We start from the raw sequence: 20,324 nt of genomic DNA on the forward strand, positions 1-20,324 counted from the left end.
CTAGCATGTCGTGTCCATTTGCTTTTCATTCTCGGCATGTGCTGCAAGCACTTAAATAAAAGGACTGGGAAACGTCTCATTTTCATATATCTTCAGTAGGTGCCTCTATACCCTCTGCTGAATTACTGTTTTGCTATAGTAAAGCTCTACAGGGAATCACAATAGATAATCCTGGGTTGCATGGCTCCCATAGGCACTATTATCCCCTCTTTCTCCAGTGGTGGAAGAACACAGTATTACAAAAGTCTGCTGCATCTGAGGACTCTAGCTTTCTTTGTGCTGATACTAAGAGGTCCTGCTTTCAAAGCCCAGCCCCAGAAGGCCTCTACGTGTAAAGTTATTGCAGGCTTAGTGTATTCTTACAGGAATGTTCAGCTCACTAGTTTGAGTTTATTTATATATGACGATGATGCTCCCTCTCTGTGACTATTAATTTTATAGAGGGAGTATAAAGAGGATGGACCTCAGCTATGTCTCCTGCCTTTGATCTGTTTGTGGTGCACATACTAATCAGCAAAGAGCCGCAGGCATCACTGGATTTACTATGTTGTTCAGGATATAACAGCATTGCTGAGTTTATCTCTTGGAGCAGACAAAGGCTTATATTTTCGTTCAGTGGAACTGCAAGATCATTCCATGACATCCCAATGTCAAGTCTCAATTGGTCTGGAAGTGCAGGGATATTTAATTATTATTTTTTTACGTTTTTGTTGTTACAGTTGCAACATTACATAAATAATAAGCACATACAATAAAAGATTATTCCATGGTTTGTTGAAATGTGATGTACTAATAGGGAGAAATACTAAATGTATCTATCCCATTGGCTGAGCTATTAACTTAATGCAGTGCAAACAAGGTCAGGTGATCTCATCTTACTCAGAAAGAAGGGGAGTCTGGTATTCCAGTATAAAGTTTAGTTATCTGGACTGATGTTTGTAAATTTGCCCATGGTTTTAAAACATTGCATAGTTTGGAGATTCATTGGTTAATTGTAGATGAATATTCCACTGTTTTTACTGGCTTATTGTGTAACATCTCCTAATACAATCTGGTTTCTCTATGACAGAAAGATTGTACTGTGTAGAGGTGAGATGGCATCTGGATCTGGATCCACATTAGATTTAAGGCGAGGCTGCAGGTTCAAATGGATGGTGCCAAAATTTTGCAAGTTGATTTTATGAGATTTTTGGCTCTAGATACTGGAAATCTAAAGAGAACAACTGATCTTGTGAGATTTCCGCTATTCGGAAACCAAATCTCACACAAATGTTTTTTTTTCCAAGATTTCAGCATCATCCAAACCAGAACCGGTTTTCCTTCCAGTTTTGGATAAAACCAGCGGCCAAACTCACAGAGCTCACCTGGGATTCATGAATGTGAATTGGACCAGCCCCACAAAAATGCCAAGGGGTTCTGAATGAAGTTTATGGTTTTGACTCATCTCCAGTTCTGACATCTAATATAATACAGATGCTTATAATGGAGTGATTAACTGACTGACTGACTTAATTTCCATGTTCCCATTGAGCTAGAGTCTTGATATACTTGTTCATTAGGGGCACTTGAGTACAAGGAGAGAAATCCCAAATTTGAACCTTGATCAAAGGTCACCATAAGGTCATCAGTCTCTTTTAATGGATTTTACATCTGAAGTGCCCCTTTGAGCTACAATCCTGAAAATTGATGCATTCATTCATTCACCATGGTCTGATGATCACAGGGGAGGGGAATTAAATTTGACATGGCTATCATAGATCACCAAAGTTCAAGAGTCAAACAATTTTTTTAACTGATCTTAATTTCTCCCATGAGGTAATCATGTTGGGTGCGAGACATCTAGTGTGGAAAAACTGAGATAATCTAAGGTCACCAATTCTATTTACTGGAGTTTAGACAAGAACATTTTTTGAAGATGAACAAGTACTCCACAGGCATCTACAGAGCCACATCCAATGCTAACGGGTGAGCCTGCTGTCAGCTACTCCATCTTATCAGTTAGCCCAGTTTCTGGGCACTTTTCTTTTACAAGAATGTCTAAAAAATATGGAAAACACAGAAAACATTGACAGTTGTATTGTGTATTCCACTTTCCCCACTGAGAGGAAACCGCAAAAAATGAATCCAAATGTTCCCTTTCACAAGCAATATCCACAGAATTTTGCAGGAAAATTTGGGAACCCGATGAAAGAAACTTGTCAGATTAAGCCCCAGATATTTACTGGTATTTAGTCAAAGTTTTATGTACATGGACTCTTCAGTTCTGCATATTGGCAGCTTACAAAGGCTTTTCAAAAGAAAAGAAACCAAAGTATTAAGGAAACATCTTCCTGGAGGATAGATTAGCTCCCAGGGGAACAGAGACAGAAATAAAATATGGAAATTAGCATATAGTAAAAGAAAAAGGTATCCAATGTATTTGATAGCTGTAATTCGTTCATTACCCTTTCCTTGCTATTGTGTTCCCTCCAACAGGAAGGTCTCTGGTGCTTGTAATAAACCATTATACAAGTCAGGAGGATTTTACCTCCCTTATGTCTACTGGACTGTTTTAAATTCTAAGGGGTTTATTTGGCATGAGGGTGGTTACAAATATAAGTCCTGATCCTCAAAATCCACTTGAGTAACTTTACTCACATGAGGAATTTAATGGGGCTGCGCACTTATGTAGAATTACTCATATCTTAGTTTGCAGGATTGGGCCCATTGTCTGTTTCTTTCGTGTTTCCAATTGTTATTTAAGTTCAATGTTTGGTTTCAATACTAAAGACTAGATTTCCCACTCTTTGGCTTCCAGCAGCAGCAGTAGCGCTTGGCAGGGTGGAAATCTATATCTATGAGCAGAGTAATTTGGGACTAAAGAGACAAACACGGTAGCTATTGCAATGCAGGAGCTATTATAGCCTAGCTCTTTCTTTACCCACAGCTTTCTTTTTCTGGTTGTTGTAAGCGTCAGCTTTGTCTGCTTTGACACTCTCAGCTGCTGTTCTTTGGAAAGGAGGTTAAAGGGCAGTTTGAAAGTTATTTTGGTTGAGCACGCTCATGCCAGGAGCATTTCTGAAAAACAGGGGTATGTGGAAGGATGTGGGTGCAGCAGAGAAAACAGAGAATGGATGTTTTTTACATCTTCTCCGTGTGCTGCCAAAGTTATGGTTACACCTTTTAAGGTCATCCACCTCATTAGGTAGAACATTCCTCATGTCTAACCCCCACAGTTCCCCTCTTTCACTGATTTGGAGAGTGCCACATCTGTCTCTGATTAGGTGGGCTGTTTTCACCCACCGTCTTCTCTCTGTCCGAATCCAAAGGGGAGTCTGTCTCCACTATGTATCCTTCTGCCCCGTATCCCCCAAGTGTCCATTGTTAGGTAGAGAACTTCACAGGATTCCCAATTTTGCTATATTATGAAAGGGTTGTCTCCTGAAATCTCAACCACAGAGGGGAAGGAGGTTGCTTCCCCACCTCTAGTCAGAGTTTTTCCTGTTTTTGCTGTTTCCAGCATGTACCTCTGGACAGTTGTGCACAGTCTGCCATCTCTCCTCAGATGTGTAGATAATCTACAACACAACTTGCTGTGTAAAAGTTAAATATTTGTTAATACCAACCATAGCACATTTCCTTTTTGTTTGTCAGATGGTGTTGAATGTGGAGGGAGTGAGAATTGGTGCTAGGGGCAATCACTCAGCACAAGGTTTATCAACAAAGGCTGTTGAAGCACCAGGTTAATGGCAGTGGGTCAATTCATATAAATAATAAACAAGTGTCTCCTCCTTAACCAACCAACCATCATCAAATTATTGCCCATGTCAGAGAGCAGCGGGCAGTATGGCTTGTCAGATTGGGAAATGCAAGCATGGCAAGCCAGATATTTTGAAGTTCTCTACATACAGCCAGAGGGACTCTGCCATAGTTTTGCCTCTGTTAATATGGACCTGGGGTGATCTGAAGGTGAGCTGGACCCATCCAATTGCCACCACTCAGTGGGACAGTGACTGGATTAGGCCTGAGTAGTCAAGGCCTTGTGTATTGTGGTCAAGAAAGGCCCTTTGACTTTCTGTGGCAGCTTCATTCCAGTTAAAAAGTGGAAGGTTTTGTTCCATTCCATTGAAAAGGAATCATACAGTCAGCACAGTAGCATCTGGTGGTGTTTAGCTTCAAATTCAGTTCAGTGTACTTTCGGTATGCTACACATGTTTGTACTGACAACACATAACTGTGAGAGAAGCTGGAAAATTTGGAAGTTAAGTGTGGGGAGTTTGGGCTTTCAGCAACAAATGAGGCATGGGAGGCAGCTTAGGACTGCTGACTAAATACACCGGGCCCAGTCCTCAGCCTCCTTATGGCTGCTTTGCACTGCATCTGGTGTCATAAAGCAGCCATAATGAAGGCTTAACTGGTTAATGGAGATACCCTAGGATAATAGAATCCGTGGGTGGCATACAGCCAGTGTACTATCGCCTACTCCACTCTCCCTTTCCAATGTAGGGGGCCTGGCCAAGGGGAAGTGGGCAAGGCCAGGGCATCTCTATGCCCGAGCAAGCCCCACTGCCAGAATGACCCCTCAAGGCCACAGACAGCTGTGTGTAAGAGCAGCCCTGAGGCTGCTTTAACTTACACCAGGAACTAGCATGGGCTTCAGCTGTCCTCTACTCCACTGATTTATGTCACTCTGGCGACACAAAGCAGCTGTAAAGCTAGAGGATCTCATCCGTGAGAATTCCCCTGACATTGGGGTGTGTCCAAGGGAAAGAGGGTGTGGCTGCAGCATCCTTATGCCCCATCAGTCCCTGGCTGCTGCTGGACCAGTCCCTTGTCTGCAGGCAGCCAGGTATCAGTTAGAAGAGTCTGAACCTACTCTAACTTGTGAAATGGTCCCTGCCAGATGGAATCAGGGGGAAATAAATATGGTTTAAAACCACTTTTGATCCCTTGCTCCAGTCTTGTGCTGAATACAGCTAGGTTAGAATAAAGGATCGACCAACGTAAGCTGGCTGCATATGGTGTCACATCTGCTTAGACATATAGTCACCATGCCGGTTTCTGAATGGGCATTCCCTATTATGTGACAGAATGAGTGAAGAGATATTTCTCAGACAATGAGATCTACATGGCCCACTGCGCTGTGATAAAAGAAAGGTGGGATGGAGCAGTGGCAGAGGGGGGTGGGAGAGGAAGGGAGCAAGGGAGCAGGGCAGAGTGTATGTTGTGAAATATAGTGCACCGGCAGACCATGCTGCTGCTGCTGCTGACAGAGGTCTGGCATGCTTCACTGCAATCTGATCACATCAGCTGCCAAGGTGTCAAGCAGCCCATGATTTCAGTAAGAGATGCAGATGAGGTTGCTGAATGGCAGCCGAAAATATTCTGTGATATAATACAAATGGTCACGGTAACAAGTGATGACATCACAGTGGATGTCTGTCTCCATTTTCCTCACAAAAATAGACAACATTCTACTAGGCCACAAACATCTCCAAAATACCAGTGGCTGACTTGAGAAGGAAACTTGAGAGAGAGAGAGAGAGAGAGAGAGAGACTGGATTTTTTTGTTAATTTTTTGTGTTGAAAAGGACAAATTGGTTAAAGCTTTTAACAGAAATGGGGAGCATAAATTAGGTACAATTTCTAGATTGAAGACAGGTTTCAGAGTAGCAGCCGTGTTAGTCTGTATCCGCAAAAAGAACAGGAGTACTTGTGGCACCTTAGAGACTAACAAATTTATTAGAGCATAAGCTTTCGTGGACTACAGCCCACTTCTTCAGATGCATATAGAGTGAAACATATATTGAGGAGATATATATACACACATACAGAGAGCATGAACAGGTGGGGGTTGTCTTACCAACTCTGAGAGGCCAATTAAGTAAGAGAAAAAAACTTTTGAAGTGATAATCAAGATAGCCCAGTACAGACAGTTTGATAAGAAGTGTGAGAATACTTACAAGGGGAGATAGATTCAATGTTTGTAATGGCTCAGCCATTCCCAGTCCTTATTCAATCCTGAGTTGATTGTATCTAGTTTGCATATCAATTCCAGCTCAGCAGTCTCTCCTTGGAGTCTGTTTTTGATTAGATTGAAGACAGTTGCTATTTGGTGGCATTTGCTGGGCAGTTGGATTTTATTATTATTTTCTCAAATGCAACATATTCCAAAAGGTCAGGCTGTTGCCCAGAAAGGCACAAAACTCGTTAAAAAGGGGTGCACTTGGCAGTGAATAAATGGATTTAAGTTCTTTCCATATGATGGTTTGTCCCTGTGATTGAAAAAGGGTGCAGACGCTGTAAACCTTACTTAGGTGAGACATCCCATTGGAATAAATTGCACGAGTAAGGACAAGCAACATGAGTGAGGGCTGCAGGATCAGCTCAATAGCTAATAGCTGGCATAGGCTCGTCATGATTAGCATCAATACTTTGCAGCTGCCAACTGTGGTGCAGCCATGATAAAAGAAAAAAACACATGGTATGGACAAGCTTGAGAGTTAGTCTATAGCATGATTTTGGCAAGCATGCTTCTAAATAAAACCCAAGCCTCTGCAATACAGGACTGAGACAGCATTCAAGCCATAGTGTAAACTTATAGGGACAAATTCTGCCGTAGGTTATGAGTGCAATGCCTGAGGACATCAGTGGGAGCTTAGTGTATTAACGAATGGCAGAATTCATCCCACAACAAATATGCACCTGGAATCTGAGAAAGTCTGACAGGCTTTATTTTAGAGCACATTTGTAATAAACCACAGGCCCTTCTCTGTCTTCTCTCCCCAAGTGAGATCATCTCTACGTAAGGTCACCCATATACTGTATGTCCAATGGACCATGAGAAGGCCATTTCTGTAGAGTCCCTCCACTTTACCTTTTGATTTTAAACTTGACCGTCTGGAGGAGACGAGAGCATTAAATCAGAAATTCCTCCTTTAAAAGAAATTAGAAGAGACTGACAACAGAAGACAGTGATGGCTAAGGTGGTATATATTACACACCTAACACTCAGACTCCCTTAAACCTTCTATTCATGTGCAAGGGATTCTAAATGATGAAGACCCAGAAGGCATACGTCCAAGCAGAATGGCAGCTACTTTGGTTTACCCCTTCTTATATCTTCTTACAACTTTTTCTTGTGGAAGCTAAACAAATTTAGCCTCCCTCACATGTTGGCAGAGTGTGAGGAGGTTCCAGGGAGTTTAATTGAGCATAAATTAGTGTAAGTAAGGCCCCTCTCCCACCACCTAACATATCACTTCTGGATTTTACCCACAGCCTGGATTAAAGTGATCAGCAAAAATAAATATAAGGATTACTTATTTAATTATGGTAAAAGGAGATATTGATTGTCTGATCAGAAGAGAGACTGACCAGACACACTACACTCAGCTGTCTTTAAACTTATCTGTAAATGATGCAGCATCCTGATTTTATTTCATCATATTTACCCTCAAAGGTTTTAAAAATCAAATTTCACAAATTTGTAAATTCGTTGCTCTTGGCAGCAAAGTGATTTCAATTAACCTGAAATGAAAATGAGTAACAGACAGGCAGAAGACAGAGAGAAGGAGAGAAATTTGGGGTCTGATTCTGATCTTGTTTTCAGTGGTGTAAATCAGGATGAATTCACTGACAACAATGGAGTTACCTGGGTGTAGAACAAGAATAAGTGAGATCAGAATCCAGTCCACAGAGTGAACGAGAGTGAGTGCAATGTAAGGAGTGGTCATCTAAACTTTGTCTTCAGGATTATATAACAGCACTAATACCTGTTTATTTTCCTTCTTCTTTTCTTTCAGGGCCTCCTGTAAGTACCAAAGTTCCAGTGCGTTTGCGAAGTGTGCACCTGATGGTAATGGGGCGAAGAGGGCTTGAGGGGAAATTGGCAGTAACAATTTTCTTCCATATGCCATGTTATACCCAAGTTTGCCTTTAAAATCTCCCAGAATCTCTCAAACACCAAATATCCTTTGTATTCAGTCATAGTGCATAGATCCTTAGTGGGATTTCACAGACACACCCATATAACTCTGCACAATTCTGAAATCTCACAGCATGGGATTGAGAAAGCTCACAGGGTAGAAACAGTGAATATGAAGGGCTAGAAATACTCCCAACTATTTTCATGTACAAAAATGAGGATAACAGTGTGCAATTTGCATGCAGAGGATGCCATACGCTGAATTCAACATACTTTTAAAAAATGGATGCAAATATATCTGTGCAACTTGTTCTCTGCCACTCAGCCAGTGGTGCTGAATGTTTGGGCCTAGATGTGCAATTATCAGTTTTGAAGAAAAATTGTGTAGACAGCTTCCTTTCCAAATGTTAGCCAAACGCAAAAACTCAACTCAGACAACTTAGACTTCAGAAAAATGTCCCAACTACTGCCAGAATGTTTCTAGTTACTCATTATTGCTGCTAAGAGACCTTGAAGGGTATGAATCAGAAAAAGCCTTGTAAGGACTGAAGGAATATCCCCACAAACATTAATTGATACAAAGGAATACAGTAACTATTGCATTTTGGACCTTATAAAGGAACTTGTTTTATATTAATGTATAACATAATAATCATACTGGATCTCTGCAACGGGACTTGGACAGTTAGACATCCAGTAGTCATCTTTTGTCTGTAAGTGTAAAAATTGCATTTTCTGTTATGACTTAAGCATTAAGGCTTATAAAACAATTTACAGGGGACATTTTAAGGAGACAGGGCCGGCACCAGCTTGCCAAGCAGGTGCTTGGGGCGGCCACTCCGGAGAGGGGCGGCACGTCCAGCTATTCGGTGGCAATTCGGCAGACGGTCCCTCACTCCCGCTCGGAGCGAAGGACCTCCCGCCAAATTGCTGCCGCAGATCGCGATCGCGGCTTTTTTTTTTTTTTTTGCGCCGCTTGGGGCGGCAAAAACCCTGGAGCCGGCCCTGTAAGGAGAACTAGTTGCTACAGAACAGATTGCATTCCCTTTGAGATATTGATTCTGCAAACCCTCAAATGCAAAACTTTCAAGCAGTCTCTATAGGCAGAGGAAGACAGCACTGCATCAGTTCACAGGTTTTCTTTGCAACAATAAGGGCTAGAAACTTAATATTCTAATGAAAGCTTAAATCCTGCAAAAACAAATGGGACCACCAGAGAAGCGATGACACAATGTGCTACTGTATACCAGCTTATTCTGACCCTCGAACCTGTCTGTATAAACAACTGTTTAGGACAGGAAGTGAGAATACTGTAGCCAATTGAAATAACAAGATGAAATTAGGCGGACTGCATTTAATTAACCAAAGTGGAATATTTCCTGGGCTCTCAGGCTTATCACACCCTATTCTCACTAAGAAGAGAGAGATTTTAAGGGACTGCAAGTGCTAGCAGTTCAAAAATCACAAGCATAACTTCACTGTTAAATATTTAAGCAAAGCACTTGGTGTTTACATGCTGAAGGTTTTCGCCAGTGTTTTTTCTGATTAAAATGGATGGGAACTAGTTTATGATGTGTGGAACAGATTCCCACGCTGCTGGTTTCACATATGTTAGTCCAGCCAACAACTCAGAAATGCTGAGACACCAAAAATCTCAGTTTATTATACATTTCACAGCATGTAAATGTGAAGTTTCAGACTTCTGAGCTGAACAAAATGGGAGCAGCTCTTATCTTGTACCATTTAGGGCCAAACTGAGGGGCTATGTTTTTGCAGGGCTGTTTCTGATACATGACAGTGGTGGATAGGATTGGCAAGGCTGAATTCCAAAAAATGAGAAACAGAAAAGATTAAAACACTCCCTAGTTATACTCGTTCTTGGGCATATACTGTCAGATCAACTGAAGGGACTTAAAATTACACGTTGAATTAGAATGGTCCTAGACTCTGAATTTCCAGTGGCAGATTCTGTCATTTCTCTACCAATTTTGATGTAGATAGGGTAATTTGAAAGCCAGCAACCTGTAGATGTGTAATTGGAAAGAAAGAAAGAAAGTTAATCTGGAGGTTCTCAAACTTTTTCATAGTGTGAACCACATCTTCGATACCTTCCCTCCCAGTCATGATTATACTATATGTCTATGGCAACTCCAGAAATTCTGTACATGAACAATTAATATTCATCAGATGGAAACAAGGAGAAGACTCAGAAGCATATGACTAGCTAGCTCTCCACGGGCTACCAGTTACCCACAGACCCCAGTTTGGGAATCTCTGTGAAAGACACATACCAAATAGAAATAAAGCTTTAAAGATGGGTTGGGAAAATGGAACAATCAGCTCGGGTTAGTATGAGAGATGTTCTGATGACTTAACAATTCTGTTTTCTCATTGTTTATACTGGATTTCTTCTTTTTAATCAGTGCTTTCCCTACCTCCTACCCCAGTTTTTGTGCCAATGTTGCCTTTTCTGTTTTATTTCAGGGCCCTACAGGAAGACCAGGGCTTCCGGTAAATAGCTTTTTTCTATCATGTTATTTACTTTTTGTTCACTCTCTTTCTCTCTCTGGCAGTAGTTTGAAAGGCAGGCCTCAAGGCTGTGTAAATTGGGAGGTGGTAGTGGTCTCCAGTGGTGGAACTAAATTAGATGAAGAGCACGTTGTAAATGAGATATGGATCCCAATAGGATAGGAACAGGACCTTGGCAGGACAATGTTCCAAGAAACACATTTTTTATAGGATCCTTTTGTGTTTGGGAAACATGTAGCCTTTTAAGATCACCCTTCAAATATGAATCACCTTCCCCATTTAAGAACTACATTTGTATTGTACTCTCACTGATAGGAATCTGAGCTTCTTCAGGCTTTCCAGGAAAGACTGGAGGTTCATTTCGAGCAGATACCAGGATGGATATTGCAGTGATTTGGATTGTTTATTTTAACTCTGGAGGAGCTTGGGGGATGCAGGAAGCATCCATTTAATCCATGATACAGGAAGTAGAGGTGAGAGGGATATCTAGAGGTCAGGCCACGGAGAAGTGAAATTCAGACACCAAATGGACACCAAGCCATCCCTTCTCATGGCCACAGTAGAGCCAGTGTATGGCCAGTCACTCCACCTGTTTCTTAATGTATTCCTAGTGAAGGGGAAACTTTGTTACATTGTCAAACTGGCTTCTGAGTTTCACTGAGGGCTACGTGCGTCACCTTTTGCAGGTGTTCTGGGCAGGGAAGAGATCTCAGGGGCCTCTTGCCCTCCCTCCCCCCCACACCAGGGGCCAGGCAGAATGGTGACCTAGCACTTTGAGTGTAAGGCAGGCAACCTGGGTACTGTGCCCAGATGTGCTTCTCATTTCCAAGGGCGCACAGACAGTGATTTGGTGTGTTGTCCAGTCTCCAGCTCCCCTTTGCCTACCAGTGCAAGCAGAAGGGAACCTCTTCTCGATGGCCATCGCTCCACTCTCCCCTCTCAGCACCCCTCAAACAGAAAAGCCAATCTGTAACCTAAATTTCTCAACAGTTTGTTTTTTTGCCCCCATAAGCTTGTTTTCATGAACAGTCCCATTATCACTGGTTAAAATTAAATCAACATGGTGCCTGCCAACTTCTCAGGGAGTTGTAAATCCATTACTAACTTTAATCCAAATGAAAATGAAGTATTAGCAATGGTCTGTTTCTGAGATAAATCATGATAAGGAATTTAGATGCTAGGATCAATATATTTTCTCCACTGTGGCAGCCTGAGCCATCTCCAGGGGAGAAATCAATAGATGGATGAAAAGTAGTTCGCTCAAACTCAAATATTGAGACACAGAAGTAATATTAGCAGAAAGAAGAAAATACTCTAATCTCACCTCATCTGAGGGCAGGCCACTTATCATCAAAGCAGTGCAGATCCTTGGGCTGTGGTGGACTCATCACGACTTGTGGACATACTAATTGCCACAGTAGAAAGGAATTCCTTTGTTACATTTTTGGTGGGTCAGGAGGCTGTTCCCTCTCTTTTTAGACAAGGTTTTGACCACCATAGTCCATGTTTTCATTGCCTTCAGGTTAGATTATTCTATTCATGCTACCTGGGGCTGAATGTAATTGTCACATGAAGGCTGCAATTGCTGAGCAGAGTGTCCCTCCTCACAAGTAGTAAAAGCTGATGCAAAGTGCTGTGTGAAACTGCTGGCTCCCCCTTCATCTAAGGCCCAAATTCATGGTTTGTCTCTAATTTACAAGGCTCTTACAATCCGGGGTTAGATTACTTCAGAGTAGCCTTACTGTCAGAGACTATCCAAGCCAGCTGGGCTCCTGTACTGGAGAGACTCAGGATAAGTCTTTCAGGCTCAGGGAGCAGAGCATTCTCAGCAACAGATATGAACCCCTTGGCCAGAGGAGATCAGACCAAGCCACAGCCTGACCATACTCTGATCCCAACATGTACCACCTTTGGATGAAGTCTCCTCAGCAATGACTTCCACAAAACAAAAACAAAAATCCACCCATTGCCTGAGGGAAGGAGAGAGTAAAACATCTTTTAAGACCACTCAAGCCTTCTTCATAACTATTGTTTGGTGCTTGGATACTAAAACAATAGCCACTTTAGAAAGACAGCAGGCAGGCAGGCAGGCAGTGGGGCTATGAATACAATGCTAGCATACAGTGCAGGACATAAGTATTATCCACAACAGAGTGTATTTCCTGGCTTCACATCATAAGCAACTCTATCTCATAAACATCTGGCCTTTATTTGCTATACTACTGGGACCATTTCCCCCCTGCTAGTATTGTTTAGAAGACCCTAAGTACTGTGTAGTCAAATACCAGACACAGTGCACTCATACATCATTTCATGATGAGGTACTTGGCAATTTGACATCAGGTACTGTACCAATCACTGTGCAGACTAATATCAGACACAGCTCTGTCTGTCCTACACAGTATCAGTCATTATATGGTCAGATACCAGTCACAGCACAGCCAGAAAGAATTTCTCAACAACAGATCCAAAAGTCTGGAACACCCTTCCACTACAGATCATGAGAGTTTGACCCTTGTCATCTTCATAACAAGTCGCCAAGCTCAGCTGTAGAGGAAAGCAATGTCCAAATTAAAGAACAAGAAAACTCAGCAGCAAGCTCCCAAGCAGAAGCCAAGAAATCAAAGAGCAAGGCAATGAATTTCCTGTCCCTTATGGAGAAATTCCATTGTTTTCTGAATAAACAATGTACAGCACCTAGACACAGAGATAGATTGATCTCTCTCTCTCTCTCTCTAATAGCATGTTGATGGGTGCAGTATGAAAATCAGAATGGGATGAAATAGAATAGATATTGTCTCCTTTTACTTTGCAGTCACATACCATCTATGTAAATTTAATCAAACTGCTTGTGTAAATCACCTGAAGTATAACTGCTGCAGCAGAGATATGGCTTTTTGATTTATCAAAACACGTATGTGAAAGAAATGCCCATTGATTATGGAATGGTACTTGTCTATAACTATGGAGTTGTTAAACCTCTAAATACTTTTTACTCCATTACATTTAAATCTTGTGCATATTGAAGTGTATTTAGAATATTAATCTACAGTATTATTATGTACATCAGACAGGGAGCAAAGAAAGGTTACTGAGCAACAGTGGCAGCAAAGTGCATTCCTTGAATGGCGAGAAATAATCTGCCCACTCCCCAGATTTCAAGACAGTCTTCTCCATTTTGCTTTTTCTCCACACAGCTTTTTGCAGTTCCATCACTGGATAGCAGAGCGAATTGGCAGGTCACAGTAGAAAAATGACCATCAGTATTATTTTATATTCTCATTTGATTACAGACACTGCTGGGGAAAAAAGAATTTCTGAACATTTACCAACATCAAAGATTATTTTCCTCAGCAGAGTTACCTGTGTAATCAGTATGTATCCCTAACTTGTATTGATCACTAATAGACACCGAACTAAGGTTCTGGCTCATTGCCATGATTAAAGCGATAATGACAGAAGAGGCTCAACGATTTCATGTAGGTGACACAGTTAGCGTTGTTTTCCCCTCATCCTTGAGGCAGCCTCCTACATTGTCTATGTTCTTGTCAGGTGCTGCAGAAATCAATCTTCTCAGAAAACAGTATTATGGTGAAAATATATGAGAAGGTATAACAGAAACATTGTTTTTTTTTTCATAGTGAAACTTAGGAAAAAACCAAATTGATGATCAGAAACAATACCGAGAGATTTTACAATGTCATTTTTGCAAATTGTGCAGCAAAATCCACAAAACAACAGACACCATAAATAGTTCTGTATCCTCTCAGCATCAGCATACTGCTCTTTAAGTCTGCATAGCCATTCACTTTTTGTGACCAAAAATACAGAGTTTTTTTTAATTCTATAGTTAAATAATAAAAATATTCTTTAAGATTCAGAACTAAAATCTATATAAATGGCTAAGAATAAGCCAATGGCTTTGTGTCCATGTGTCTTTGCCATTCAGTTCAAGTATCGTCTCATACATTCTTAAGCAGGCACATTCATGCAACCTCACTTAATGATTTTCACACCCTAAAGATGCACTGGGCAGCATTCTCTACAGTTAAGAGACACAGAACACAGCCATTAATATACATTGCGCTAGACACGCCATTTCCTGTGTTAGCTTGTTATCCACATTAGTATAACTTTCCCTTTTCTGGACTACTGGAAAATGTGGACCTGTTCATGGTCTCTGAGAGTTCTATCTTAAGTCATAACAGCTCTGTAAATAAATAGCTACCATTCAGATTTCCTTGGAAAGAAAGAGAAAAATGTGATAATTAGGTACTGAAGGGAGCAGTTTCCCAGCAGCTGGATTATAGAAAGTGTTGAAATTATGATTAGATTCATAGTTGGATCACAAACTCTTGCCTTTTTTTCCTTTCTAAATGGTTGTGCTTTGTTGGTTCCTTGTGCCTATATAGCAAGGAGTTATTCTGATGACTTACATACACATCCATACCCACATGCTTACACATATGTTCAAAGATACATACAAACATATGAACATGCTTTAAATATATGTATATCTCATGTGTAAACATATGTGCACCTACACACACACACCTCAGTCAATTAATAATCAAAGATACACACATATGTGACATCTAATTTGTGTCATTTTGTAGTCTTGCTTATGGTCAGTTTCCAACTGCCGTCTGATTTTGCATTAATTGTTAGGGAGACAAAGGCGCCATGGGAATCCCTGGAAGACCGGTGAGTTACAACCTCTTGCATCTGCCTGACCTGACTGACACACATTTTTCCGAAAGCTGGGATGCCTGTGGGTCGTTTGGGGTGATACTTGCATTATTTCAGGGAAATGATTCCCCCAGCTCCATGCTCCATTTTAAGGTCTGGTTTGGGTACAACAAGGGAAAAAGCAGCAGCTTCCCTCATGAATAAAGCTGAATAAACTGCTACTCAGATCTGCTTCCAGGTTTAGAAATTCTAGGCTGCAGGTTCTATCATTTGTGATGTAACCAGACTCCACCCCGAAAACGGAGGCATGAATCCTTGGTAAGTCTGAGACATTTCCATACAGAAACCAAATCTAAATGGGACTCTTGAGAAGGAGGCCCTGGCTACATTCTGAGAATGCTCCCTGCAGAACCATGTGTTCTAGTGGTGCCAAGCAGTGTGCTGCCGATGGTTTCTTGCTGCCTGCAATGTACTTGCCTATGTGCCTCTGAAGGTAGAGAAGAGGCAAGCTCCCCCTGCGGATCTGTGTGTTGAAAAAAATGATATAGATCAAATAAACATTTGTAGCCTTTTCTCAGCCTATGAATGTACAATGTCTGCCCAGCAGATTGGCTCTAATTTGGCCCTCCAATCATACAGTACCTATTTAAAATAACAGTGACACTTTGAAGAAGGGCTGGGCAGCACGTGTCATACAGCATCACATCAGCACCCCAAACACCTTTGCATTGTGCGGCTCTGCCTTCTGTTCCCTGTGTTCCCCCTTCCTGGAGTTATTCTCTTTATTCCCCATACATGTTGATGTCTTTCCAAAGAGGACAACATAACAGCCTCAGGGGTGAGGTGACATTCCACTAAGTTCACTCTGAATTGTGGATAGGTCCTGAATCGTTATGCTTTTCTCTGGCTGAGGCACCTGCCCTATGACCACCCCCCATTTCAGACAGAGAATGGAAACTGTGTTATCTTCACTCCTTGCCAGTTCCCAGCTGTTCAGCTTGCCACAGCTAAGCTCGCCTGAGTTACCGTTTGGATATCTTCCCCCAAAACATTTTACACCTTTAAACATCTTTTGGGAAGGCTGTGTGTGGATGAGTGAGATGTGTCTGGGTTTGAGGCCTGCAATTTCACAGGCAGCTGTAATATAGAGTGGCTAAAGTGGTCATGCCATAAGAGATTACACATCCAGGGCCAGATTCTCAGCTGGTGTAAATCAGTGCAATTCCATTGAAGCCAATGGAGCTATATGAATTTACACCAGGAACTGGCCCACAGTGTTTGTTATGGAGGCTGATTAGTGAAGAGAAGTTCTCTTTTTACATACAAATACAACAAATATTATTAACAATTAACAACTCTTGGTATTAAATAACTCTTTACATCTTCAACGTATTTATAAACATTAATGACATAATCAGCTACTCACTGCCATCAGCAGTGATGGAAAAAATATAGAAAAAGGGTCAGCGAATTCCACAGGTAGGGTGGGCATAACCCTGGGTGGCTTGGTTTTTTACAAACCTCATGAGCCAGGGTAATTCAGATTTGAGCCCCAATTAATCCAAGCCCCCAAAGTATGGGAGGGTTTTATGGCTCCATTATATTTTATGTACTATGTTGAGGACTTCCTTAGCGATACCTCTGGGTAACTTTCTCTCTCCAGTAATGTCTCCTCCCAATGCCTCATTGGTATTGGAGCCTGGCATGCCTGAGGGGGTAAGCTCTTCAGTATTACTGTATTGCCAGACTCAGGGTGATTCAAGCAATGCTAGTACATGTTCATGATGCCCTTCTGGTTTGATGTTGTGTTGCCATGACAGCATTACTTTGGAAGTAACTGCTGCTTTCAGTAATGTGACACAACAGGATATAACGCAAGGTAGCGCAGTTTCTGAGGATCACTGCTCTAGACAGAGATGGAAAACAGACAGAAATCTATATCGTGTCTCTCATTTTCTGCTTATTTGTATGTGCTAGAAGAGGGGAACTGAGTAAAACTGCCCTTAGACCCTGCTGGGAGGCCTCTCAGAGGAAGCTGGCTCTGCAGAAATGCCAGCCCCTGCCAACCGCCGGAGTAGTGAAAGATGAGCTAGTAATCAAACCTGAGACTTTTGGTGGGTAACATAGATCACAACACTTCCAGATGAGCCCCTGTTTAAAGCCTACACACTCTGTTCATTAAAAACTCAGCTTTGCCGTTCTTATACTAAGTGAAGACTTACCCTGTGAGTAGTTCCACTGAAATCAGTGAGACTCCACATGTAGCAGGTTACTCCTCGGTGTGAATAAGGGTGGTAGAATAAGGTCCTACCATAAAACAGGCCTGTTTTAATTGTAATTAACCTACGTTGAGTGACTTAATATATTAAACATATTTCAGTATGTAAGACTTAAATGTATTTTGCACATTTACCCCACAGATTTCACACAGCCAGACCATATATTATATCTAATTCCCCCTCTTTGAGCCAGGCAGAAGAGAAAGAAGAGAAAAAAAATCAATATTTTACTACTGTTTCAGTAATGAAGACTGTCAATTAAATATATTTCCCATGCCCCACCCTGCCATTCAGTCAGATACCGTCTTCCCAGCACATTCATCCGTTTATCCTCCTCTGCCTTTCCTCAATGACCCTCCTGTCTCACACACTGAAAGGCTGGCCAGGAACTCCTGCCACTTGGCCAGTGTGGACTGACTGTTAGCCAAGTCCATCTTCAGCTACTGTTCTGACCACCATGGCTAATCCCACCCAAGGACTATCATTCCTGGTGGCGGCTGTGCCAAGGTTCCTTGTCAGGTCTGTTGCTGCTGCCTCACTTACTTGTGAGCTGATGTCTCTGAACTCTGAGCCAGCCTTGCTAACTATGGCGAGCTTATCACTAACACACAGCTTCAGTTTCCCCACCACCACCACCACTTGTTAAAATCAAGAATTGATTTTCTCACGCTGGCTGAAAACCCAATTTCAGCTGCCACCTCTCTCAGCTGCCCTTCCTCTGAGACATTGCCAGGACAGCTGATCTTGATGGCAGTGGAAGGGGGAAAAGCAAAGGTCATTGTGCTTGTGTGTGAACCTTAAACAGAGCATGCGTCAGTGTCTGTGACCTGTTTTGTGTTGTTTTGTGTTTGGGTTTAGTGTGCCATTAACACTGATTCCTGTGTTTGTGTCTCTTTCTCTCTCCCCTTCACCCTTTTGCATGCGGCTGCGACTGGTGTAATTGACCCAGGGACTAAAGGGGCAACCCGGAGAGAAGGTGAGTCAGCTCTTTCCAGCTCATCATGTCATACCCTGACCTCTCTCAGCCGCCTGAAATCCCTTCACTTCAAATCACAACAATTGAAGAGCTGTGCCTTTAAAGCCCTCCGTGTGTTTAAACCACACATGGATCTGAACTGCCCCACCCCTCTCCTCTCACAATGTGAGCTCATCTCTTGAATTCCTTCCAGCCCACACAGCATCTGAGGATGTTGAATTTTTTGTTTACTATAACTTACTAACATTGTAAGGGCTGACTTCCAGAGGTGGATGGGCACACTCAATATTTCCAGCTGGGCCTTTGTGGTTTTTTAACCATTAGCTTCTTCACTGCTGACAGCTGTGCCTGGTAAGTCCAGGAAATGTGCATATGCAAATGTGATAAGATATAACAGCTATGTCCTAATGGCCCATCCAGTTCCTATGTGCTAGGCTTCTCCTATTCACCATTCCTCTGGTCACAGACCATGGCTCATCACCTTCATTCCAGGGTTAGTCGCATAGTGAAAAAATATGGCGGGAAACAGGAAAGATATGGCCACGACCCCACACACAAATATACTTTTTTACTTCAATCATATCTTCTCCATTTAAAGAAAAAAGACCCTGCAGTACTTCCTGTCTCTCTGAGCAGTTGCCTAAACTATTTGAAAAGTATTGAATGAGTTTTTTGTCCCTACATAGAGCTGGTAGTTTACAAAGCCACTAATATGTCACATTGGTGACACAAATGTCATGAAATATTCAACGTCAGTCAACACTTTATGTCTTCAGATGCCACTACATCATACACTCAAAAGGGAAAGATAGGAGAGGGACAGAAGTGCCTTGGATCGATTCAGGCAGCATCTAATTAACTGGAAAATGAACAGCAAAATGTGCAGAAATTAGGAAATGTCTAGCTGTTCACCCCATTGTTTGAGGAAACATCTGTAAAGAGTATGGTATTGGCAAACCTGTTCAGATCTCGGTGAAAAAGATAGGGAGCAAAACAGTGACATACCATAGGAAGAAAGGGCAAGGCAGGATGAAAATCTGGTTCTTCTTCTTCTTCTCCTTCCTTTTCTTCTTCAGGTCACTCCCTTTTGTCCCCTGTTTGGATTCTCCTGGTAGCCAATCAGCATTATCAAATCATCCAAGATGCCAAAGCCCCCTTGGTAGATGATGTAGTTGTATCACATAATAACACTCTTTCCATTCCACTAGTATCTCAAGAGGAAGTTAAACAGCAGCTACTAAAGATGAACATTTTAAAATCAGCAGCTCCAGATAAGTTGCATCCAAGAGTTTTAAAAGAGCTGGCTGAGGAGATCACTGGACCATTAATATTGATTATTCAATAAGTCTTAGAAGATGGGGGCGCTGTTGCAGAAGAGTGGAAGAAAGCTAATGTTGTGCCAATATTTAACAAGCGTAAACGGGATAACGTAGGTAATTATAGGCCTGTCAATCTCACATCAGTCCTGGGCAAGATAATGGAGCAGCTGATATGGGATTTGATTAATAAAGAATTAAGCAAGGATAATATAATTAATGCCAATCGACTTTATGGAAAATAGATCCTGTCAAGCTAATTTGATATCTTTTTTGGTGAGATAACAAGTTGTCTGTTAAAGGTAATAGAGTTGACATAATATACTTAAACCTCTGTAAGACATTTCACTTGGTACCACATGACATTTTGATTAAAAAACTAGAGCAATATAAAATTAACATAGCACTCATTAAGTGGATTAAAAGTTGTCTAACTGGTAGGTCTCAAAATGTAATTGTAAATAGGAAATCAGCATTGAATGGATATATTTCTAGTGGGGTCCTGCAGGGATCAGTTCTTGGCACAATGCTATTTAACATTTTTATTAATTACCTGGAAGAAACATCAAATCATCACTGATAAATTTTGCAGATGATACAAAAATTGGGGGAGTGGTAAATAACAAAGA

General features: G+C 41.6%; 1 protein-coding gene across 34 annotated transcripts in view; it reads left to right on the forward strand.

Annotated features, from left to right (window-relative positions):
* COL13A1 (collagen type XIII alpha 1 chain) overlaps nucleotides 1–20,324 on the forward strand; it is a 171,776-nt gene that overhangs the window by 45,721 nt on the left and 105,731 nt on the right. For 28 of the 34 annotated variants that reach the window (XM_065551916.1, XM_065551930.1, XM_065551903.1 and 25 more), the window contains exons 3-6: nucleotides 7,785–7,837; nucleotides 10,391–10,417; nucleotides 15,104–15,139; nucleotides 18,353–18,379. In XM_065551916.1, the coding sequence (XP_065407988.1) occupies nucleotides 7,785–7,837; nucleotides 10,391–10,417; nucleotides 15,104–15,139; nucleotides 18,353–18,379 (143 nt within the window). The remainder of the gene's footprint in view (nucleotides 1–7,784; nucleotides 7,838–10,390; nucleotides 10,418–15,103; nucleotides 15,140–18,352; nucleotides 18,380–20,324) is intronic. The other 6 variants (XM_065551905.1, XM_065551938.1, XM_065551909.1 and 3 more) reach the window with 4 other exon arrangements.

This window comes from Chrysemys picta, chromosome 7 (genome assembly GCF_011386835.1).
Source record: "Chrysemys picta bellii isolate R12L10 chromosome 7, ASM1138683v2, whole genome shotgun sequence".
Taxonomy (NCBI): Eukaryota; Metazoa; Chordata; order Testudines; family Emydidae; genus Chrysemys; species Chrysemys picta.